This window comes from Carlito syrichta, unplaced genomic scaffold, assembly GCF_000164805.1.
Source record: "Carlito syrichta isolate Samal-C Ts95f unplaced genomic scaffold, Tarsius_syrichta-2.0.1 Scaffold314781, whole genome shotgun sequence".
Classification (NCBI taxonomy): domain Eukaryota; kingdom Metazoa; phylum Chordata; class Mammalia; order Primates; family Tarsiidae; genus Carlito; species Carlito syrichta.
The window spans coordinates 444,475-470,512 of record NW_007258877.1 but is presented as its reverse complement, the minus strand read 5'-3'; the positions used below and the strand labels follow the sequence as shown (position 1 = coordinate 470,512).

The window sequence follows — 26,038 nt, the reverse complement described above, 5'->3', positions numbered from 1 at the left end:
CCTGGGCAACTTGGTGAGACCTCATCTCTACAATAAAGCAAAAAATTAGCCAGGTGTGGTTGTGCGTGCTTGTAGTTGCAACTACTTGGAAGGTTGAGGCTGAAGGATCGCCTGAGCCCAGCAGGTCAAGGCTGCGGTGGCTGTGAGTGTGCCACTGCACTCCAGCCTGGGCGACAGACTCTGACTCAAAAACTAACTAAATAAAGTGGGACATAGGTGGTTGTTGTTGTTGTTGTTGTACAGTGTATAGGAGTTAATAATGCATATTTCTAGTTCTCAGAAAAATAATTTCCTCCACCATTTTAAAGATTTTCATGAAAAACAATATGTAGAAGCATAATGATCCACACAATATGTTCATATTTGCAATATAGTTTAGAATCATTCAAGCTTTTTGACTGATATTATATTTCCTTTTTTTTTTGAATTGGAGTCTCACTCCATCACCCAGGCTGGAGTGCAGTGGCACACTCACAGCCACCCCAGCGTCAACCTCCTGAACTCCGGCCAGTGATCCTTTCACCTCAGCCTTCCAAGGAGCTGGAACCACAGGCACGCACTATCACACCCGTCTAATTTTTGATTTATTGTAGAGACGAGGTTCAAGTTGCCCGGGCTGATCTCGAACCTGTGGGTTCAGGCAATCCATTTGCCTCAGCCTCCCAAAGTGCTGGGATGACAGGCTGAGTCACTGAGCCCGGCCTGATATAATATTTCTGCCATGCAATGTCCTTGTGGTAGATTTCATTCCTGCATGCTTCCAAGTGGTGAGAATGTTCACGATTCTTTTGTCCTTCCATGCAGGAAGCGTAAGATTATTTTTCCTATATGCTACGTTTTTGTTAAAAACTTTGGCTCTTTAATTGTGTTGGTATTCCCCTTCAGTCGACTTTGTACCAGTAAGTTGACATTTCATCTTTAATAGCTCTTATACTAGGACACTACTAGTATAATATCTGTCAGTAAATTGGTAGTATCCTGCTGCATTGGCAACTTTTTATATAAATGTAATGGAACTCTGGTGCTTACTGGGAGATCAGGTCGAATGATGTTTTCAGATGTTATGCTGCCATAGTAAGGAAGTACTGAAGAAAGATACCCTGATTTTGAATCAGTGAGCACATAAATATGTATACCCCTTTTGGTAGGCTTATTTGAGTTGTATGTTATAAATGATATTTACCCTTTAAATTGAACAATGGATTTGTCAACACAAATTGCCTGATCTAGCTTGAAAGGTTAAAAAATTTTGAATCGATGTTTTCCAAATAATTACTGGCCTGTTAAAAACAAGTTGTGATCGCCCCATCACTCAACGAAAAATGAAGCATCCAGAAGATTTGCATAAACCTTTCTCTACTGAATGTTTCCAAAAAGAAGAGTATTTTACTATTGAAAGCAGTTGACTGGTACCCTTGCAAATTTAGTACTTGAATTATTCCCATATGTAGGATAACTGCAGTAAAAGCTAAAAATTCTTGTTGGTCAATGTCATGCTACTTATGCCAAATTGATTTGTGTGATAGCTGTTTTTTCCTTCTTTTTGAATCCACGTAATGACTTGTTTCTTTTTTTACACTAACTTCATTTGTCAAATACAGAGTGAAATAGTCAGTTGCTCTGACTATTTCAAATGAAGTCACTAACTTCATTTGTCAAATACAGAGTGAAATAGTCAGTTGGTTCTCTTATATCAGTTGCTATTTGTAGTCCTGTTGTTTGAGGATATGTCACAAAATTTATTCTCACTGGAGGATCATCTTTTTCTGTAACATCTTCCCATTCTTCACGTGACGATCAGCTGTCTTCTATTTCTTTGAAAGTAAACACTTTCATCGCTTCACCGCTATCACTTTCTGTTATATTCGCCCATTTTCTTCTTGGTGGGATGATAATGCTGTCACTACTGTTGTTTTCTTCCATGTCAGTGTTTATTTTTTCTAACATCTGTAGAAGTGTAAGTCTAACTTATCTCGCTGCTGCTTATATTGTAACTCCTACTTTTGTCTTTTCCTTTCACCGTTGTTCTTGAAACTAAATACATAGATAAAAAAATTTATAATCGTAAATTACAAACTCACAAAAAGAAATTTATCAAAAGAATATTACTTTTGCAATTTTACTTTTCTGACTTAGTGCAGAGAGATATATTCAATCTGTGCTGCTTGATACTTTGATACAATCTGCCTTTGACTTTGAAAGCCTTTTTCTTAGAGAAAGAAGTAGGCTGGACGCAGTGACTCACACCTGTAATCCCAGCACCTCAGGAGGATTGCTTGAGGCCAGGAGTTAGAGACCAACCTGGGCAAAAATTAATCAAGCATGGTGGTGTGCACCTGTAGTCCCAACTACTTGGGAGGCTGAGGCAAGAGTATTCCTTGAGTGTAGGAGTTCACGGCTTCAGTGAGCTATGATCACACCACTCCAGCCTGGGTGGCAGAACAAGATCCTGTTGGACATTTCAACTCTTATACCCAACAAAGGGTATTTATCTAGAATAGATAAAGAATGCTTATAAGGTAAGAAAGAAATAGCAATCCATAGAAAATGAGCGAATGACTTGTAAATTATACAAAAAAGAATATCTAAATAATCAATAAACTTAATAAAACATGAGAAAAAATAAAGTCCTTTTCTTTAAGCCTTTAATAACTAGCTTGTCTATCTTCAAGTTATGGCAGATGATACAAAGGATAGACCTACAGCTACCTTTCTTATACAAACACTCTTTATTGCTATCTTCTGTTACAAACAAGTGTTGGCAACACTATGAAAGCAGTTCACACTGGGCATGGTGGCTCATGCCTGTAATTCCAGCACTTTGGGAAGCAGAGGCAAGAGGATTGCCTGAGCCCACGGGTTCAAGACCAGCCTTGGCAACTTGGTGAGACCTCTTCTCTACCATAAATCAAAAAATTAGCTGGGCCAGGGTGGCACACGTCTGTAGTCTCAGCTACTGGGGTGGCTGAGGCAGAAGGATCAGAAGGCCAAGGCTATGGTGAGCTATGATTGTGCCACTGCACTCCATCCTGGGCAACAGAGTGAGGCTTTGACTCAAAAAAAATCAAAAAACAAAGAAAGAAAGCACTTCACATGTTTTCTATGTAACGACAACTGTTTTGTGTGTGTGTGTGTGTGTGTGTGTGTGCGTGCGCGCGCGTGTCTCAGTATATATTCCATCTCTTTCTTTGCTTTATTGTGCAATTTGAATGAAAAACTTCAAGGAAACATACATTTTTGAAAAATTTGCACTAGCATATGTCTGGCTTATATAATCACCAGTAGTCTTTTTATGTCCCCTGAGAGGGAACATCCGAGTGGCTTGCTAGATTTGTGGTATCCCCTGAGAGGGAACATCCAAGTGGTTTGCTAGATTTATGGTGTCCCTTCAGAGAAGACATCTGAGTGCAAAGGGTTAGATTTAATTAGAACAAATTACGATACCTTCAGTTTTCTTTAGCATAACTCTGACTTTAGAGATGATATATATTAATTTTGTATATCATATTTTAATTTCACTTTTTCTGACTTTTTTATAACACGTTTGTGTAAAGCTTAGGGACTGTGGCAGTGGTATGGCATACTAGAAAGTAATTTCTTTTGGTTTGTTTTTGGTGTTATTGTTGTTTGCTTCAGAAATAATTATAAAAAGCTGTTTAGAAACAGTCCTAAGAAGCTTCAGTCCTGGAATGAGACTGAATCTTACACGTACACTCCCAGATAATATGCTAAGTGGTTTGAGACAAATAACTTAGTGTACATATTCAGTCCAAAACTGTGAGAAGACATTCCTGTTCACTCACATAATTGTAATATTATTGTAATACATCAATAAGAAAAATGAATTTTGGGTGAAGGAAAGGGAAAAGACTTTGAAAAAAGTGAAGTGTTGGATACACCTGAAATTCTGTCTTACCTACCAAGGGTTCATTCAACTCATGTGAATACTAAGCCCATATTTTATGAGTTAAATTTTGGAAGTAAAATAAATTCTGCTCTACATATTAAATTTTTTATTAAAGTTAAGTTACAATATGTTTTGGGATTTTTTTTCTCCTAGGCATGGAACAAGGCAGTTGTAAGAAATATGTATATCTGAATAAATATTTGGGGGATGTTAAAAATATTAAAGTGGTCTATGGACCTGCAGCTCGATTGAGACCCTCTGATGTCCCAGATAAATACTATTCATGTAAGTATATCTCTAAGATAACTTTGAATGTGGTCATATTAAGAATACATTCCAGCTGGGCACAGTCTCCCAAAGTGCTGAGAGACCAAGATGGGAGGATTGCATAAGCCCAGGAGTTCAAGACTATCCTGGGTAAAATAGCGAGACATCCCCTCTACAGAAGAATCAGAAAACTAGCTAGGCATGGTAGTGTGCACTTGTAGTCCCAGCTATTCAGGAGGCTGAGGAAGAAGGATTGCCTGAGCCCAGGTTAGTGCTGCAGTGAGCCTTTATCATGCCATAGCACTTCAGTTTGGGCAACAGAGTTGAGACCCCTCCGCAAAAGAATACTTTCCTCTAAATCATTATTTTCTTTTCTTGATTAAATCTCCAGTGCAGATCTTCTGTACCCAAAGGGTTTTTATGGGACTGGATATGAGGACACAAGTCTAACCACTAATCTGTTTTTCGGTGGGCTTAGTGCAGTTTTATCTTGTAAAGTGTGTATTTTACTTGTAGCAGGTTAAAGATTGTACTAGAAAATAGATTTAAGAGCAAAATTCATCTACATTTATTCAAGTTTAATGAGACTCCATTAAGATAACTTAGCTTTGGAATAAACTATGTTTTGAGGAAAAATGCTGGCAGAAATGATTAATTCTATAAGCAGTTGATGCTTACCCTCAGAAATGTCTTCCTTAACCATTTAAAAAAAAACAAGAAAGAATGTATCTTCTAAGCAGGGAATAAGAAATTTTACATTCTCTCTTGAGCACAAACTGCCAAGAAACCTTTAAAAATATTAATTGTTTTGCAAGTCCATCCTGTTTCATAACTGTTTCCACCGCCATTGCTACCTCTCTTTTTTGATTGCCATCTATGATAATTTTAGAAATGTAGAGCACATTTTGGTTATCTTTTCGTTACAGTTTTTTGTTACTTTTTGAAACAGAAAAATAAATAACAAGCTTTTCTGACAGTTATCAAAAGTGGCCTACGTTGGGCTCTGCAGTAAGATGTTTCACTAGAGATTGTTGGCTAATTTTTTTTTTTTTTTGAGTTGGAGTCTTACTCTGTCGTCTAGGCTGGAGTGCAGTGGCGTGCTCACTGCCACCTCAGCCTCAACCTGTTGGGGTCAGGTGATCCTTCTGCCTCAGCCTTCCAAGTAGCTGGAACTACAGGCACTCGCCACCACGCCTGGCTCATTTTTTGATTTATTGTGGAGATGAGGTCTTGCCAAGGTGCCCAGGCTGTTCTTAAATCCATGGGCTCAGGCAGTCCTCTCACCTCAGCCTCCCAAAGTGCTGGGATTATAGACATGAGCTACCACACTCAACGATTGTTGATTATTAATGAGGAAAAATAGGTTTATCTGCAGGAAACTGGTTATGCAAATATATTAACAGTGGCACACAGCACAGGATCCGTATCTACAATGACAAGCATTAATTAGTATTTTTTTTAATTTAGAAAAGTAATATATGATTGTTATAAAACCTGTTAAAAAGACTACACAGGCTACAGCGGTTCCTACAGGTGTGTGGATATGAGTGAAGCTTTATCCTCAGCCTTATCTCAGTTAGACCCCCAAGTTTCCCAAATTAATGCAAAAACTATATGTATGTCAGTTTGTGTCTACATACATACAAAAAATGTATATATATTATGTATTCTTTTATCAGGATGATTTTTTCAAACTTATGTAAAGTATGACTAAAGGAAAACTTAGAAAACTCGACAGTTATTGATCTATAGTACAAAGTGCCTTAAGTAAATCCATGGGCTTACTATGCAAATTGTTTTATTTATTTGCTTGTTTATCAGTCAGAGGAACCACAGGCACATGCTACCACTCCTGGCTAATTTTATGATTTATTGTAGAGATTAGGTCTCGCCACAGTGCCCGGGCTGGTCTTGAACTCCTGGACTCAGGCAGTACTGTCACCTCTGCCTCCCAAAGTGCTGGGATTACAGGCATAAGCCACCATGCTCTGCGCCAATTCAGTTTTAAAACTAGTCGACTTGACCTGTCTTCAAAGTTTCCCTATGCCCCTGTTATTTGAAAATTCTGGAATTATCCTTGAATATTGAAATATACAAAGTAAAAAGTAACAATTTTCTACCCTAAGTCCTTCTGTTTCACAACTAAGTTTCTGTTTATAGAAATGACCGCTGTTACGTGTGGGATGTGTCTTCCAAGATATTTGCTGTGCATATTATATAAAAAATACATTAATTTTTTCACAGTGAAATCATACTAGATCTAGATGGATAGATATTTGGGTGGATGGGTTGATAAATGTCTGGGCAGGTAGATGGATAGGCTAAAGAATAGTCAGATGGGTGAATGGAAAGTCAGATGAACAGATGAGTGGTAGATAGATGTTCTGTAACTTGTCTTTTCATTTAACAGTATGACGCTAACCGAGCGTGGTGGCCTATGCCTGTAATCCCAGCACTTTGGGAGGCGGAGGCAAAAGGATTGCCTGAGTCCAGGGGTTTGAGACCAGCCTGGGCAACTTGGCAAGCCCTCATCTCTACAATTAAAAAAAAGAAATAGCAGATAGGATGGCGTGCACTTATAGTTCCTGCTATTTGGGAGGACACTCTACACTTGTATTTTATTTTTATTTTTAGCTGTAGCATACCATCAACTCTTAATTCATATGTTTGTCCCCCTACAGTTAATTATGAAGGCATTGCCAGAAATCTTTCTGTGAGTATCTTTATTTTTCTATTATCTGCTTGATATTGGTTTTGTATACAAGATATTTAGAGAAAAGTTCCAGTATCTGTTCTTGGAATTGAAGGATTAGATTTTTTTAGTATATGGCCCCACATGTAACATGCTCTATAGCTTTTGAAGATCTTTAAGGCCATGTCTCAATAATCTAGGTTTGAGAGTTTGCAAGAAAGTATTTATTGATACTATAAGATGCATTTGGCAGTAGAAGAAATAATTGAAAAAATAAAAGGAAAAGCTTTATAGCTGTGTGAAATACTGTTATCATTATGATACATTTCCTTCTAGTCTTTTTTATGCCTATATTTTCAAATAAGTTTTTGAACTAGTGCTGAGTTATCTATATATATTTTGTTCTTGTTTCCTTTTAAGTCTTGAAGAAAACTTTTACAATCGCAATTACAAGGGTGTTTGAAACAAGATCATCAGTGGTAATTGGAATATAACCTAATAACACAATCTTAAGTGTCCTAGTGACTTTATGCAGTAAATATTATGATTTTCTATAAAAATTTCAGCTAACTTGGAACATTTACCATGTGCGTTATATGATAAATAAGAATGCTTAGTTATTTTTTCTAACTGTGACTTGTTGGGCAGTCTGGTAAAATGTTTGTGAAAAGTAAATTACATGAAATTAGAAAGCCATTTCAAGAGAAGCTTACACTTTAGATAATAGTTTTTCTTTATCTTTTGTAATTTCAGTGCCGAGAACCAAACCAGCACTTCAAGCCTTACCTGAAGCATTTTCTACCGAAGCGTTTGCACTTTGCCAAGAGTGACAGAATTGAGCCCTTGACGTTCTATTTGGACCCTCAATGGCAACTTGCACTGTAAGTTCTGACAATCTCCCAAATAAACTTAGCCTCATCTATTAATAATTCAAGGTGACCATCAGGCCCTTTTCAACATTGTTGTTATGTGGACACTATACAAATATGATTGTCTTCACTCTAACCCAGCATTTCTCAACCGTGGCCCATAGATATTTGAGTTGGATAATTATTGTGGGGAGCAGTCCTGTGTGTTGTGGGATATTTGACAAGGATCCCTGATTCTCCCCACTAGATGAAAGCAAAATTCTCAAATATTTTGCGACAATCAAAAGTGTCTACAGACGTTGCCCAAAGTCCCCTGGGGAGAAGGAATCACCAAGAGTAAGAACCGTTGCTCTGGCCTCTCATATGCATATTGATTACTTCTTATGATCCACACTTACGTGTTACCACTTGGTATTGCATTTCTTCTGTACATTACAGTTGTGTCTAATCATACCTAATCAAAGCCCAGCAAACAGCTGGTTAAAAGCACTTTATAATAACGAGCAACTATCTTCATTATATACAATTCTTTTTTCATTCTCCTTATATGGCACATTATTTGGATAGTTAAGATTGTTGATATCTTCAAACTTGTTTGTTAACTCTTGGTGGTTGCCAAGAAGCTAGTCTTGATTAATATCCCTGTCAAACAAAAGGTAAGCAGTGAACCAAAATTCAGTCAACAGAATTGCACTGTCTCGGCTCTTAGAGAGCTGGGCTTTAAGTGTTTAGAAAAAGAACGTGAAAGGAGGGACAGTTCTTAATCCTCATAGGAGAACTCATATTTTGTGAATATCCAAATAATGTGTTCCAAACATTGTGGGACTATGTCACTGAATTTTTGCAAATAACCAACATGAGAAATTGAAACCAGAGAAGATCACTAAGTCATCAAAAGATACAGCTAGTTAACAATGCAGTCAGGTTCAAAACCACTTCTGTCTTGATGTTAGTGGTTTTTTTCCCCCTCACTATACTGCTTATCGTTGATCAGGTGGTTTTATTTATGTCTATGTCGGTTTAACAAAATACTTATTCTTTATTAGTAAAAATAATGTTGTGATCCTCAATTATATTTTATGAATGGACTTCACATTATTAATTCATGTATGTAAAAATTAGGAATCCCTCAGAAAGAAAATATTGTGGAAGTGGATTTCATGGCTCTGACAATATATTTTCAAATATGCAAGTAAGTAAACCAACCTATTATAATTAAAAATTGGGATTAAGTCTCAAGAAAAAAATGATATATATAGTTTTAGACATAAAAACAGATTGATTATATTCTTGAATGAGAATTAGTGAAGCATGTACTTTTGTAGTGCTTTTATTTAATTTTATATTCATGTTTTATGAATGTGCAACTTGCGCTTCCTAAATTTCTAATAATTATTTTGCATATATTTGTACTCCATTAAGACTATTGCTCTGTAGCCAGTGGTCTAATAGATAAGAAAGTATTATGTTCTGAAAGGAGTATAAGTATTATACTTAAGTTTTTACATTTACTTAGCACTTTAAAATATTTTCAAAATGTACTCACAATAATTATCAAATTTCATCCCTGCAGCATTGTGTGAGGTAGACAGGATAAGGTTTATATCCCATGTCATTGGTTATTAAAGGTGTCTTCATCTATTCTGTTCTGATTGACAAGTCAAGAATGAAGAGAAAAATAGTAAAATGAAGAGAAATATCCTCGATCTCCTTAAATTATATGGGCCACGGGAGTTAAAGGAATATTCCAGAAAGTGCATGATCATTATGACTTTCACTTGCTTAACATAACCAGTTTATGTATATACCATGAAGATAATATATATTTATTAACCAGCTGTGTACACAACTGAAATACACTGATAAACTGATAAACTGAGACTTTTCTTGCTCATCTAGGCCCTCTTTGTTGGCTATGGACCCGGATTCAAGCATGGCATTGAGGTTGACACCTTTGAAAATATTGAAGTCTATAACTTAATGTGTGGTAAGTGTGAATGAGTGACTTTCTTTCCAACTGAGAAGAGAGCTGAAATAGGATTATCAAAAGCAGGTCACATGGTGGGCACCTTTGTCAAGGTGATGGCGGGGCAAGACAGATTTTCACCTGTCTTCCTTCTGACCCAGAGCCACTGAAAAAATGTGGGGGAACTTACCATCTTATGACTTGCCTGTTTTTTTCTTGAGGCTGCACCCTGGTAAAGTAGACACTCGCAAAGGGGTGGTCTGTACATCCCCAGTAGCTGTTACTTTGCTAGATCCTGGGCTTAATATGGCTTTTGAATCAGGGCAGTAATAGAAGCCAGAGAAAAGAGCTTGGAGGCAGCAAAAGGTGAGTGAAGTCCATGGAAACTCTGGTAGCAATAGTAGTTGTCAATGTCAAGGTTGTAGAGATGAAAGAGGACCCCATTAGGAATATTCTTAGTTTACTCTGTACCTTCTGAAGTAGTACTTTTATGGCAGGGTATTGAGTTTTCAATGTTATTTCCTTCTTTTGATAATGATACTGGATATTTGCAAAATCTTTTATATATCTTAACTATAATTCTTTTAGTGGGCACCTATATGCTTTAAATCAGTAAATTTGTCCTAAAGCACTTAAAATAGCACCTGGCATATTTACAATAAGTGCTTTATTCTGTTAGTATTTGCTGTTGTTATTATTAAGAGTATGATTCTTAGACTTAGACAAAACTGGTTTTGAATCCTAGGTCTACTACATTAATGACTTTGAGACTTTGGGTAAAACACTTTGATCACTCATCTACCAAAATAATTGATGATAGTTTATTAAATCATTTTGAGGATTAAATGAGAAAAATATATTAGCACAGTGATTAGCATATAATATGCATTCAACAGATAGTATAGTTACTGTATAATTTAAAATTTAGAAATTTCATAGCAAAGTGTAGCATACATATCAGTATTTAAATTAAGAGCATAGTCATAAATACTCTAAAACCCAGGAGAGTTTTATAGTTTTTAGTTAAAGAGTAAAAGGCTCATCTATATGTGGTTTAAAAAAATTAAAATGATAGCACAAGTCTGCTACTGATTTGGTTTTGTCACTCCTAAGTATCTCTTTACCATTCTTGAAATTTTGCAGATTTACTAAATTTGACACCAGCTCCTAATAACGGAACTCATGGAAGTCTTAACCACCTTCTAAAGAATCCTGTTTACACCCCAAAGCATCCCAAAGAAGTGCATCCCCTGGTACAGTGCCCCTTCACAAGAAACCCCAAAGATAACCTTGGCTGCTCATGTAACCCCTCGGTAAGTATCACTGAGAAATTTAACCCAGTATGTATGGTTTTATAGCACCCTCTGCATAGCATGTGCTATAGAAATACTTAATAATCAAAATCTATGAGTGGAAGAAAACATATTTATTTTTAATACTAGGGATATATGCAGAACTTTTATAATTTATCTTTCTTTTTCCCAGTTTTTGTATCTGCATCTTGATTTTTTTCATGACTTGGTGCTGTGACTTACTTGAGTGTGCTGGTAGGGAGATGTCTAGTTGAGTCCTTGAATTTCCTGAATATGGAATCTGTGCTGTTATCCTAGCAGTGAGGTCTTGAACACATAGCCAATCACAATGTTCCTTCTCTAAAATAAAGTTCAACCTGTTTTAAATTTAGGGAGGTAAAAAAAATTTTTTGTTACAGAATGGATATCTGACACTGTCCTTTTTTGCTTTTATCTTACTATATAGTTGTTGTAAGAAGATAAAAACACTTGATGAGTTTTGAACAAAAGTTGATAACTAATATCCATAAAGATAGCCACTTGGAGAGTGGCTTATTTTATGCTTTCTATGTTGTTTTAGATTTGATTTAGGCTTGAAGAGGACTGTTGGCATATAAATAAGAATTATATTTTAAAAAAGAGTTATAAAACGATTGTATTCTTATTTTTAATTGATTGGTGTTATGCTTATACCAATAATTTTGTCTTTTTACAGCTTCATTCCTTTCCTCCTCAACAAAAAATAACTTTCATTAATACAAGATTATTGTAAATTTAATCTTTGTTCTGTGTTGAATAAATTAAGCTGAGAAGTTGTATGCTACAAAATTAAAACATGTCTCTCTATTCTTGCCAATGGTTTCATATACTTTTTTAGATCTTGCCAATTGAAGATTTTCAGACACAGTTTAATTTGACCATAGCAGAAGGTAAGACATGAGACTCTCAAGCTTAGAAAGGGAAGGCAGGCTTTTCCTCAGCCATATGAGCCACAGTTAATTGGTTTGGGGGCATCATTTGAGAATAACCAATAAAATAAAGGGAGTAATGGAGGGCTACCTGAGGAAACATAGAGATTTCTTTGCTTAACAGCCTAGACTGTTAGTCATAAGGAAAGAAGGGATACTTTTCAGTGGAAATAGCATGTAACAGATTTAGTGGAAGCTGAATCACACTTTATGAATGTAATGGAGTTGCTTTGAAATTTTGAAAATTGTTATTGGTTTATAGTGGAACCTCAGATTTCCACTTAAAATATCTCACCTAGCCGGGCTCGGTGGCTCAGCCTGTAATCCCAGCACTTTGGGAGGCTGAGGTGAGTGGATTGCCTGAGCCCGTGGGTTCAAGACCCGCCTGAGCAACTTGGCGAGACCTCATCTCTACAAAAAAAAAAAAAAAAAATTAGCTGGGCGTGGTATCACGCTCCTGTAGTTCCAGCTACTTGGAAGGCTGGGGCGGAGGAATCGCCGGAGCCCAGCAGGTCAAGGCTGCAGTGGCCGGGAGCAGCCACTGCACTCCAGTCTGGGTGACAGAGTGAGACTCCAACTCAAAAAAAAATCTCACCTGGTTCTTAGTTAATTATAAGATTATAAATTGAATTATTTATCTAAGTTTGTTTCTTCATAACTTTTGAATAAAATTAAGACTGTGTAGACAACTAGTGAAATTTTTCACTTGTGACTCAAATGTTCAGAGTCACTTTGATGCAATCTCTGTTCCTTAAGTTCGTGGGCTCACATTTTTTTTTTTCCTGCTGGAATAAAGAGGTAAAGTCTGCATTAATTCTGACTTTAACTTGTCTATTCAAAGCCTCTGAATGTTTGGATTAGGAAGTCTTTGATAACCCCAGTGTATCGTGATAAGGGATGACACTTTCAGAACTGGGTAGATCTGAGTCGGAATAAGAGCTTAGAAACTACACGTTCATGGAAAAAATATTCCCTCCCACAAAGCGCTGTTTCCTCATCTGCAAAGTGGGCATACACATTTAATTCATAAGGGGTTGTAAAGATTAATTCGATGATGCAGACAAAGCACTCTGCAAAGCACTTGACACTGGAGAAAGGGCAATAAACAATATCTGTATTGTTATTGTTTCATTTAGTTGAGTGTCATACTTTCATTCACGAACTTTTGCTTTCCAAGTACGCATATCACCCAGAAAATTTACTTTCTGAAGTCTGTCCTGAAGAATAAGTAATTAAAATAATGCTAAAGAATTTTTGGTAATTTAAGTTCTAATTAACTGGAATATCTTACAGTTTCATGTCCCCTTGTAATATCTTGATATTACATGGATCTTTCAGTATCTTTATAAACAAAAGTTACAGTGAACCCCATTTGTTTTGTTAATTATTTATGATTCTGTTCCTTATAATTAGCTTTTTTTAATAGTTAAAAATACATTTTCAGCTGGGCATGGTGGCACATGTCTGTAGTCCCAGCTATTCCAGAGGTTGAGGTGGGAGGAAAACTTGAGCTCAGGAGTTTGAGGTTGCAGTGAGCTGTGATCATGCCACTGCAATCCAGCCTGCGTGACAGAGGGAGACCACATCTCTAAAAAGAATAAAAATAGTAACATGAATAAAATAAAAATAAATTTCAGCTTGGCTAAGTGGAAGGAAAGGGTTAGATGAGTGTATCTTAATATATTATCATATATGCACTCTAAATACATTTACATGGTGGTTTCTTTTTCCCCTACAACCCAAGAGAAGATGATTAAGCATGAAAGTTTACCCTATGGAAGACCCAGAGTTCTCCAGAAGAAAAACTCTGCCTGTCTTCTTTCTCAGCACCAGTTTGTGAGTGGATACAGCCATGACATCCTAATGCCACTTTGGACATCCTACACCGTGGACAGAAATGCAAGTATTTGTCACCTCTTTAGCCATGTGTAGTTATTTCAAATTATCATTAAGCAAAACATTGAAAGCATAGTTTCTTACTGTTAATCTTGGCTCGTTGATCAGTTCCCAAATCTGAGGAGTGCTGATCTGGTCCTGCCACTAAACAGCTATGTGATTTTGAGATTCAGAACAGATTTCGTCTGTGAAATGAGGGGACATACCGTAAAGGATTCTCGCTTGCCTCCCCCTACCATTTTAATATTTTATGATTCTGACTTAGACTCTCAGGAAATTAGTCTTACAACCAGTCACAATTATGTATTTCCAAATACTTGAATATAGCTGTTTAAGCACAAGTATTTCCCTTAGCTGTCCAAACCTGGGGGGGCCTCAATGGTGAGGAAAGCCACTAAAACTCAGTGACATCACTGCATATATCGTCTGCAGGAAGACACCCAGCCCAGGGAGAGGCTGAATTCCATTCACCACCAACACCAGAGGAGTTAGGTCTTGAAAGGAGTGAGAGCAAATATCCCAGAATAAGGCCAGTGATGGAAGGAGGACTGATAAACGAGATAGTCCTTGAAGAAAAGGGGAGAGGAGGCGAAATTTAGATCTTACTTGGAACTGAAATTTTTAACTGGCCTGACTAGAGTTTCAGAAACTGAAAGTGACTGGCTAGCTACAGAATGCCTTCAAGGACTGGAAAAAGTGATCTGAGAGAGCACAGTTGGGGGTAACAGTTGGATTTAAAAAATAAAACTGTTGTTCATTCTGAGTGAGATTGCCAAATAAAAAGATAGGGATATGTGTGTGTATACATGTAATTTATGTTTAAAAAAAAAAAAAATATATATATATAAAATACACACATATTCATATACTCATATGAAGTTTCTTGAACTTTGATTTTTTTTTAAATTCTTTTTTTTTTTGAGTCAGAATCTTACTCCGTTGCCCAGGCTGGAGTGTAGTGGCACATTCATGGCCACCCCAGTGTCAACCTGCTGGGCTCTGACGATCCTTCTGCCTCAGCTTTCCAAGTAACCAGGACTACAGGTGTGCACCACCATGCCCAGCTAATTTTTTATTTATTGTAGAGACAAGGTCTCTCCAAGTTGCCTGGGGTGGTCTCAAACCCGTGGGCTCAGGCAATCTACTCGCCTTGGCCTCCCAAAGTGTTGGGATTATAGGCTGGGCCACCACGCCCAGCTGTTTTTTTTTTAATTCTAAAGAGTGACTGCAAACATTTTAAATACTTTCAAAATTTGACTTCATAATATATAGCAGTCATCTTATTTATTTTTGTTTAATACCTTAATTATGGTATTCTTTGATTCCATTTGGATATTTGTTTTCTTATATAACTAAAGCTGCATGTAAATTCACAGTCATCACTGCTCATGAGTGTTTTGTTTTGTTTTGTTTTGTTTCGTTTTTTTGAGTCAGAGTCTCACTCTGTCACCCAGGCTGGAGTGCAGTGGCACGTTCACAGCCACTGCAACCTTGACTTGCTGGGCTCAGGCGATCCTTCTGCTTCCATCTTCCAAGTAACTGGAACTACAAGCATGCGCCACCATGTCTTGCTATTGTGAGGTTTTTTTACTGCTGTTTAGTGACTGTCCTCCCTTCCCCAGAAGCTTTTGGCTATGCGGTTGGGTGTGGAAGACAAATTCAAATCTCTAAAAAGTCATCATTTTATTACATAAAAGCTTAAAATTCCACATCAGTATTCGTTTTATGGAAAACACTGTAAACAAATTAGCACAGTAGAGCACAAAAACATCTACACACAGGTGACAAACAATATCTTTAGTATTGTCAATAATTTTAGCATTTCTTTATAAGAAATGATGACCTATACAAAAGAGATGAACATACTAGTAGAAAAATGGAGAAATGGTAAAGGACATGAACAGAAAACTAGGGCTTCGTAATTTTATTCTGTAGTTCATTTTAACTATTGATATGCAGTTTCCTTTTCTTCTCTGTGCCTAATACCTGATGTTTCCTTTTATTTTGTTCTCTAGGACAGTTTCTTTACAGAAGACTTTTCTAACTGTCTCTACCAGGACTTTCGAATTTCTCTTAGTCCTGTCCATAAATGTTCGTTTTATAAAAATAATGCCAAACTGAGTTATGGGTTCCTCTTCCCACCACGTAAGTTTCTTCCTCCCCTGACTTTCCCTTTCCTAATCTTCTTCTTCTCTTCCTTTTTTTTTTTTCTTGTGTATACATTATAGAGCAATGTATATGGCCTTGTTTATTTATTGTGAATCAGAAATAATGACTGTCAAGGCAAAAATTTTAATCATCTAAAACTTGAATTTTGTAAAACTTTATTTTTGCTCGGAAAGTAGTTGATTTAGTAGAGATACCATAAATAGAACACTCTTCACTTTTCTGCATTTCTTTTAAACAAAATTTGAGAAAACTCTAAAGTTGGAAGGCTTCTTAGGAGATATCACTTTGTTGTTTAAAAAGAAATGTGATTTGTCAGAGAATAAGGTAAAAGTCGAGCCTTAGCTATGCTTGCTTTTTCACTGATGCTGAGCCTCTAGGGAATGGCTTTTTTGAAGCTGTATTCTATTTTTTGAAGTGGCAAATTTGTATGTTAATGAGAAGACATTTTGGGGCCAGCCATCAAAAGCAAAAATCAGAAAGCTCTGGGGGCTCAGGTACCCTTAGCATCCAGTCCAGTCCCCAGGGTGTCTGAAGTCAGAACTTGGTTATTACATTATGAAAATAGACTAGGTCCAGGCCTCAAATTCATACAAAGAAGCCTTGTGTGGCATTTCAAGGCAGACATCCTGTGATGTTTTTTCTGGTTAGTAGGTGTCATTCTGAAGCCAGATTTTCTCTTTTTTCTTTTCACTATGAAAAAGTTTATAGAAAGATTGTCAACTTAATTCTCTTTAGGTGAAATAAGACAGATAAGGTAAAAATCAGTATGTTTAATTTGAGACTCTTGTTATTAAATTTTTTGCTTATTTTGACACATTCATCTTGAAAAATAAAATGTTTACTTATTTATTTATTTACTTACTTTTTTTTTTTTTTTTGAGTCGGAGTCTCACTGTCACCCAGGCTGGAGTGCAGTGACACGCTCATGGCCACCGCAGTCAACCTGCTGGGCTCAGGCAATTACTTTGCCTCAGCCTTCTAGGTAGCTGGAACCACACGTGCGCCCTACCATGCCCAGCTAATTTTTAAAGTTTTTTATAGAGACAAGGTCTCACGTTTCCCAAACTGGTCTCAACCCCTGAGCTCAGGCAATTATCTCGCCTCTGTCTCCCAAAGTGCTGGGATTACAGGCGTGAGCCACTGCACACACCCTAAAATGTTTAACTATTTGATTTTTGTAAGGGCTGGACCAAGTACATTGCATTTTCCCTTGACCCAGTATCTGGAAAAGCTTTACAGGCTTAAGATAATACTCAGCTAATATTTATTTTTTATTTTTACTTTTGAGTTGGAATCTCACTCTTGTTGCCCAGCCTGGAATGCAGTGGCACGCTCACGTCCACTGCAGCCTTGACCTGCTGGGTTCCAGCAATCCTTCTGCCTCAGCCTTCCAAGTAGCTGGAACTACAGATGCACGCCACCATGCCCGGCTAGTTTCTGTGATTTATTGTAGAGACGGGGTCTCACCAAGTTGCCCAGGCTGGTTTCAAACCCGTGGGCTCAGGCAATCTTCTGGCCTCGGCCTCCCAAAGTGCTGGGATTACAGACTGAGCCACTGTGCCTGACCCTCAGCTAATTTTTAAAATGCTCCCTCCACCCCAAGAAATTATAATTTCTAATGCTATCTGTGAAGAATAAAAAAGTTTCCTTTTTTCTTTGTAGAACTAAATAAAAACTCAAGTCAGATATATTCTGAAGCTTTGCTTACTACCAATATAGTGCCAATGTACCAGAGTTTTCAAGGTAAAACATGCTAATTCTATATTTTATAATTTTAATGATTTTCTGTACATGTAGGTATAATTTATATGTAATAAAATGTATGGTCAAATTAAATGAATGAATATCAAATACATTCTTGAATATTCATTTAACTTGGAGAATACTAGTACACAAAAAATTTTACAAATATTATAATATTATATATTCCAATATCTATTGTGCTTTGTATTTAAATGTTAAAAACGTTTTTGGTGAAAAGGTATATGGTGTTCTTCCTAAAGTTATTTAGCTAATACAGTCTACTAACACTTATACTAACTTTAAATTGTTTCTCTATGTAACTATTTGAAAGTTCTTTATCATTATTTTTGTTTTCAAAATGAAAAGATTTTACATAATCATTGCCTATTGCAGCATTTGAATCTTTCAGGAATAAATATACATTTACACTTAAATTGATGTCTAGAATATTAAAATGTAAGCATATAAGGAGATTTCTACTCTAATTTATATTTAGAATACTTGTGAATATTTTAAAGGGAATATTCAGATAGTAATAGTAAATATGAATAATATGCCTTATTTGTGTTTGTGATGCTATATTTAATGATTAGATGTGATCATAAGTTCATCATGATGCACTTATTCAGAGATGCTTAAAATAGAGTTAGAGTCAATATTTGTCTATGAGTTCTTCCAAAGGCCAAAACTGGATTTTTGGCCTCACACTAAGATTGAAGCCAAACTTGACTGTAATTATTACAAATGCAAACTTTGAATCATAGTGTTAATTTATTTCATGACAGCATGGTGATTTTTTTTGAAGTTGCATTGTCTTCCATCTTGTTTCAGTCATATGGGGCTATTTTCATGACACCCTACTGCAAAGGTATGCTGAAGAAAGAAATGGCGTCAACGTCGTCAGCGGTCCTGTCTTTGACTATGATTATGATGGACAGTATGATTCCTCAGAGACTCTAAGGCGGTAAGAACGTATTTCATTTCTCTTAAAAAATAGCTATCAAATGGGATTGCCAGCAGTTGAGTTAGCAGAAACTTTTTTATCCTGTACTGTTCACATTTATGTAGGTGACACTTCTGACTACACTGGAAGCCTCTTGAAATAGCTGATTAATTTTGATGTATTGCTCAAAGTTTAGTAAAATATCTTTTGGGTAAAAGAAGTAGTGTTTCTCTCCTACTAAGTTCACTTGAGTAATTCTTTTTCTTTTTCTATTGGAATAGATATTTTTTTTTTTTATTATAAAGATGTGGGGTACAATTCAGGGTTAGGTATACAAAAGTTGATTATGCAGGTACCCTTGTTGATGAGGTGTGCCCCTCCCACTCCTAACAGTTTCTCTCAACTGCCAATCTCTTCCCCCATTCCCTGACAGTTTCCCACTACTGCCAATTCCTTTCTAATAGTATTTTAATAATTGTTCAAGCTCTGCTTATGAGTGAAAACATATGGTATTCTATTCTTTGTTTCTATGATAGATCACTGAGTATGATTGACTCTAAATCCATCCAAGTTGCTGCAAAGTCCATATGTTTGTCCTACTTTATGGCTGCATAATATTCCATTGTGTATATGTACCACATTTTTTTATACAGTCCAGCTGAGTTCAGCATAAATGCTGAACTCAGTGTTTAAGATCTCTGTGGCTAATTGTTATGATACTATTTTAATATACTGTCAGGAGAATAAACTATGGTATGGCTACAGACATTTTGAGTTGAGGAATGAATGGGATTATATAGCTGTAGTGCTTCAAGTGTAGTGACCTTGGGTGAATGTCAGGGCTTTTACTCAACTCTGACCAGGGGAAAATGATAGAGTGACCATTAGTGGTACTTTTTGTAAGAGGAGAGGGGAAGAACATTTTAGAAACTGGCTAATCTTTATTTTAAAAATTATTACAGCTAGTTGCTGTGGTTCATGCTTGTTATCCCAGGACTTCAGGAGGTGGAGGCAAGGAGATCGCCCGAGTCCAAAGGTTTTAGAACAGCCTGGGCAATATGGCAAAACCGCATCTCTTCAATATGTACAAAAATTAGCTGGGAACAGTGGCGTGCACCTTTAGTTCCAGCTTCTTGGAAGGCTGAGGTGGTAGGAATGCCCAAGTCCAATGTGTCAAGTCTGTGGTAGCCGTGAGCATGCCACTACTTCCACCCTGGGTGACCAAGTGAGACTCTAACTCAAAAATAAATAAATAAGTAATGGAAGCAATTTTACTATTAAGACTTTAAGAAAAAGCCTGAAGTTTCCTCGAGATTCAGCCCTTTTTGAGAACTTTCCTGTTCTCCCAGTCTCACTTAGATATACAGGGGGGGGAGTACCCCCAAACCCAGAATTTATTTATAAAAAATTGTGTATTTATTCTTACATGTTTAAACTTCAGTCACCTTCATAATATTTTCCATTTGATGCAATACACCTATGGAGACACTTTTTCCACTGCTCAGAATAGTTTTTGAACTGGTGGATTTTGATGCCTTTTACTGCTTCTACTGTTTTTTTGTTTCACTCCTCCCACATCAGCAAAATGTTTCCCTTTGAGGACTTTTTTTCATCTGGGGAAACAAAAAGATACACTGGTTTACTGATGCTGATGGATTCCTAGAACACTTCACTTATCTAGTGTTGGAATCCTGTACTACAAGGGGCCCAACCTCCAAAAGATAATTCCAGTTTTTTGGGTGGGTGTCCCCTTGTATGTGACTTACACACATAGATCTCAGTGCACATCAGTTTATAAGATTGCAATTTGTTTTTACTGTATCCCTTGAGGCATAAAGCTGTCACTTAGGCCATAGCACTGGAGTGGATAAAAGAAGAAAACATCATATGCTTAATACCTGCATTTTAACCAGAGCCTTCTGTTTAAATCTGTTTTATATATTATGATTCTACATAAGATCATATTTGAAAACAATTGATCCCACTACCCTAAATTCTGAAAGATGCTGAAAAAATAAACACAACCTTAAAACCAAAGGAAATAAGAGAACTACCATGAGGTAAAGATGCTTGAGACATATTTGATAGTATGTTGCAATTAAATAAATTAAGTGGTTGAGATAGGAAAGAAAATCCAGTTAAAACAAAGAAGAATTCACATGTCTTTTCTGAAGGAGCTGGAATAAAAATTATCTAACCAGTGGTTTCCTGCCCAAAGAACTGTAAGTTGTAGTTTAGAATCTTGGTTGTACGTGTTCAGAAATGAGTTTCTGTCTCACTTTCAGTTTCTTTATGTAGAACGTAAGAAACTTCCAAAATTTAATAACGTTATACAGAAGTTAAAAATTATTTGAACTGTGTTTATGTGACTGTCTTCTAATTATTACCATCAATCTGGAATTATGATTCCTAACTTTTTATATTTAATTATTTGTCTGAATTGGATTCTAGATGTATTGTATTAAAAGCATGCTCTACTGAAATTTTAATTAAAAGGAAGATAGTTGCTTCTTCTTAAAGTGAATGTTGTCCTGTTACAGAAACAGAAGAGTCATCCGTAATCAAGAAATTCTGATTCCAACTCACTTCTTCATTGTACTAACAAGTTGTAAAAATACATCCCAGATTCCCTTGCGCTGTGAAAACTTAGACACCTTAGCTTTCATTTTGCCTCACAGGAGTGATAACAGCGAGAGCTGTGTGGTAAGTAGCTTGTACATATTGAAAATATAAACGTGTATATTTGTGTGTGTGTCTTACATCTGACACTGTAGTGGAAGAAAATACAACTCTTGCATATACAAGGACTTTGAAATTACAGGATGGTTTTAAATTTAATCTTTTAACATGACTTATCTTTGGAGAAGACTACCCCTGTCAAAGACACTAAACATAAGATCAAAGTGCACTTCATATGCCTTTGCCACAAAATTCTAGGTTCGTTTGAAGTGTGGATTTTCTCTTACTTCAAAAGTGGATTTATAATTTCAAAGTGTCAGCCCTTTAAAGTTGTAGTTAGATGACATTTGGAATTTTTTATGTATCACTTAATTACAAAAATCTTATCCTTTTTTATTCTGTTGTCATTCCAGTGTTTGGAAACGTTTGTTTGATATTATGTTATTTGCTCAGAATTTTAAAAATCTAAATAGTAGAGTTGAACATCAAGACTGCATAAAATTTCAGCAATTTTTAAGTGTCTCTTTATGGTGAGCCAAAATGTTTTTTATTCAGAGCAACCCCCCTCATTTCCTATATTTTTCCCCCACTTGAAGTTACACAAGGTATCTCTATACCTAAGTTGGCAAAAAGATTTAGATTCATACCGTCCTAATGGAGGGGTGGTGGTTTCCCGGAGTTCTGTGGTCAAGAGGATCCTGAGAACCCAGGTTGAGCTCAGCAAGAAAGAGTACCGTGTTCACTCAGTCCTCACTTCTTTGATCCAGTCATTCATTCCTTTCTTAGATATTTGTTGTCAGGTGCTCTAGGTACTGAGGACCTGGGGGTTTCTTCCAGGGGCCCAGGAGTGGCATGGAGTGACCCCATTTCCATCCCTGATGGAGTAGTCTTTCTGTGTACCAGTTGTTAAAATTCATGAGGATAGCCGGGCTCGGTGGCTCAGCCTGTAATCCCGCGCCTTTGGGAGGCTGAGGTGAGTGGATTGCCTGAGCCCGCGGGTTCGAGACCCGCCTGGGCAGCGAGACCTCATCTCTGCAATAAATCAAAAAAAATCAGCCGGATGTGGTGGTGCATGCCTGTAGTTCCGGCTACTTGGAAGACTGAGGAGGAAGGATCGCCGGAGCCCAGCAGGTCAAGGCTGTGGTGGCTGGGAGCGGTCACTGCACTCCAGTCTGGGTGACAGAGTGAGATTCCAACTCAAAAAAAAAAAAATTCATGAGGATATGTCTTTCTTTAATTAACTTTCAGAATTATTTGACCACTCCTCATAGAACACATGTCTATTGTTCTTTGTAATTAAATACAAAATAACAGGACTTCAGTTGGCTGCCTGATAAGTATCGAACTCTGCCAAAACAGTGACACTGTGTTGGACACATACCAACTATTTCCTTCCTCATGACTTTCTTTTCTTTGAGAGATTAAATTGTCGTTAAATGTATCTGTTAGACTTGGGTTCTGTAGCAAAGAATAGAAATCCTGTTGCAGTGACTTAAGCAAGTCAGGGGTTCCTTATGGAACAAAAAGTCTAGGTGTACACAGTCTTGGGTCTACAGCAGCATTACGGACCCAAACCTTTTTTTTTTTTTTTTTTGAGTTACAGTCTCACTCTATAGCCCAGACTGGTGTGCAGTGGCATGCTCATGGCTACCTCAGCCTCGACCTGCTGGGCTCAGGTGATCCTTCTGCTTCAGCCTTCCAAGTAGCTGGAACCACAGGCGTGCATGGCTAATTTTTATTTTTTTATTGTAGAGATGAGGTTTTGTCAAGTTGCCCAGACTGGTTTTGAACCCCTGGGCTCAGACAGTCCTCACGCCTCTGCCTCTCAAAGTGTTGGGATTGCAGGCATGAGCCACTGCACCTGGCCCCAGATCTTTCTCACCTTTCTGCCCCACCATTTTAAGCATGTGGCTTTGGTCCACATGGCTAAACATAACTTCTGCTTTTCTGATATCATGTCTCAATTCTAGCCCCAACCCCCAAAAGCAAGGCAGCCACAAGCTCAAGCTTATAACTTATGTACATGAATTGTGCATTGAGTGTGTTTTCCAACTCTACTGTTCCAAAAGCAATTATGCTACTACCTTAAATAAAAACATTTTATCAGATTCTATGATGGCAATGTACCTAAAAGATTCTGAATACTGGACTTGAGCCAGAGAGAGCATTATTTTAAAGTATGCCATGCATACTTACTGATCCCTTCTGTTTCACCTCTAAAGTAGTGACTAAAGATTAGTTGGATATTAGCCCAAGAGAAGGGATATCTTGCATGTTCCTTTTTTTTTTTTTTTTTTTTTGAGTTAGAGTCTCACTCTGTCCCCCAGGCTGGAGTGCAGTGGCATACTCACAGCCACCCTAGCGTCAGCCTGCTGGGTTCCAGTGATCCTTCCACCTCAGCCTTCTAAGTAACTGGAACTGCAGGCGTGCACTACCACACCCAGCTAATTTTTGATTTATTGTAGAGATGAGGTCTCGCCAAGTTGCCCAGGCTGATCTTGAACCCATGGGCTCAGGCAATCTACTTACCTCGGCCTCCCAAAGGGCTAGGATTACAGGCTGAAACACCAAGCCCGGCTTACTTTTAAAATTTTTTCCAGTGAATGTTAGAGCAAATGGCAGTTATCCACTGGTCAAGTAGTCCAGTGAGTTGGACTGGCCCCCTTAAAACCAGAAAGGGAGACCGAGACCGAGTATTATAGTGGATGATTGAAGACTAATGAGAAAATGGAGGTTGTTGATCTGTTTTAGATGTGAGAAGCCTATATTTACTGTTTTCAACTAATAATGTCCCAAGAGTACATGAACTTTTATTGAAGGATGTCTTTATTGGACACTCATATCCCATGAACCAGTGGATACATTCTTCACCTGACCCTTCCCAGTGGCTGTTTCCAGAAAAACTTACCCTAACACATGGATATATGATTTCCATCTCTGTCATCTACTTCAGCTACCACCCCGGCTTCCAATTGCCAGAATATCTGCCCTTAATTCTTTTCTGATCCCATCTGAGACTTTGCTGTCTCACCAGAAATGAAATTGTGATTTGCTACTTCTTCCAATTCTGTGCAGCTATGTAGATACTGCATTCTCATAAGAACTAGTGTTTGTGTAGTACATTTGCGCACATTACATATTACACTTGATCTTCAAAACAACCCTATGAGGAGATAAATAAGGAATCAAGACTCATATGCTAAATAACTTGCCTGAGTTTCCCTGATAGTCATAGAAACAGGACTTGAATCCAAGTTTCTATACATTAATTGCCATATTCTTTCTGTCATGTCATGTGGTTTCTGTTTTCCAATATTTTTTAACTCCACACTATTGAAGTTTCTTGCACCTGTGTAATGAATGACCATCTGTCCCAGGTATGCGTTCTTTTTCCCAAATTAGATACATCTAATTAAATATATATGCGCAGAGTGTATTAGAGAGCTACTCAGGAATGGGGTTCTGCCGAACAAATCTCGTGACATCTGCCACTTCAGAGCCAAAGTGACATAAATGATTAACCTGGGAGATGGAGAGCTTATAGAAGTGAGTCAAGTGTTCTCTGGTGACTTTTCTTTTTGATTTCCCATCCTCTTAGCACGGGAAGCATGAATCCTCATGGGTTGAAGAGTTGTTAATGTTACACAGAGCACGGATCACAGATGTTGAACACATCACTGGACTCAGCTTCTATCAACAAAGAAAAGAGCCAGTTTCAGACATTTTAAAGTTGAAAACACATTTGCCAACCTTTAGCCAAGAAGACTGATATTTTTTTACTCCAGAAGCATACCCTAAATCTTTTTTAGAGAACCATATATTTTATACAACCCCTTCTCCCATCTATTGTTGCAATGTTCACAAACTGTCGACCAGAGTTAGAGCGGAATCCTCTGTGATACGGACATCTCAGGGAAACCTGTGTACTCAGCACACCAGTAGGAGAGTGTCCTGTTGAGTCTTGCACTATTTGAATATGTAAGAATTGTATACATTGTTTAAATTTGAAGAAATAAAGACAGACCGTACCTAAAACTGCTTTTCTACTTCTCTTAAGGGAGAAGTAGCTGTGAATATTGTCTGGACACCAGACATTTGAACCTTATTATTGATAATAAACCTTGATGGCATTGGCACTAGACTTATTAATAGAATTGGGATAGTCCATGTTACATTGTTATCTTTACAATAATTTAAAAGTAGTTCTGTATTTCTTTTAACTTGAAGTTTAATTTCTTTTTGTTTTAATCAAAAAAAAAAAATAATGGAAGCCAAAATACTTGGAGACACTTTTTCTATCTTTCCTGTAAACCCTCTGAGAAGCCAAGTTACCAGTCCCGTGTTATTTTCTTTATTGTGATTGGATTTCTCCAGATTTAATGGCTCAAACAAGTTAAACTTTGAGGGAAGATCTGTGAGTTGAGTATACCTATCTATTATAAAATCTCACTCTACATTTGTACAAAAAAAAGCAAAGTTCCTATCCTGCTCACCGGTAATTCACATAAATTAAAATGGCTTTAAATGTGGTCCTTTGGACTGTTAAAATTGCACTTTATCTTGGTGAAATTTCAGAGAACTTGTCAGCACATGCACAGTGCCATTTTTTATTGAGACGGTAGGAATATTTCTCTCCCCACACAAAAA

At 37.1% G+C, this 26,038-nt stretch overlaps 1 protein-coding gene across 1 annotated transcript in view; it reads left to right on the top strand.

Moving 5' to 3' along the window:
- Positions 1-25,835, top strand: part of ENPP1 (ectonucleotide pyrophosphatase/phosphodiesterase 1) — a 45,603-nt gene extending 19,768 nt beyond the window's left edge. The window contains exons 12-24 of the mRNA XM_008071884.1: positions 4,061-4,192; positions 6,856-6,887; positions 7,620-7,747; positions 8,858-8,927; positions 9,635-9,722; positions 10,845-11,014; positions 11,871-11,922; positions 13,706-13,860; positions 15,873-16,002; positions 17,689-17,769; positions 18,601-18,733; positions 21,253-21,415; positions 24,990-25,835. Coding sequence (XP_008070075.1) covers positions 4,061-4,192; positions 6,856-6,887; positions 7,620-7,747; positions 8,858-8,927; positions 9,635-9,722; positions 10,845-11,014; positions 11,871-11,922; positions 13,706-13,860; positions 15,873-16,002; positions 17,689-17,769; positions 18,601-18,733; positions 21,253-21,415; positions 24,990-25,160 — 1,505 coding nt within the window. The 3' untranslated portion in view covers positions 25,161-25,835. The remainder of the gene's footprint in view (positions 1-4,060; positions 4,193-6,855; positions 6,888-7,619; positions 7,748-8,857; positions 8,928-9,634; positions 9,723-10,844; positions 11,015-11,870; positions 11,923-13,705; positions 13,861-15,872; positions 16,003-17,688; positions 17,770-18,600; positions 18,734-21,252; positions 21,416-24,989) is intronic.
- The last annotated feature ends 203 nt before the right edge of the window (positions 25,836-26,038 follow it).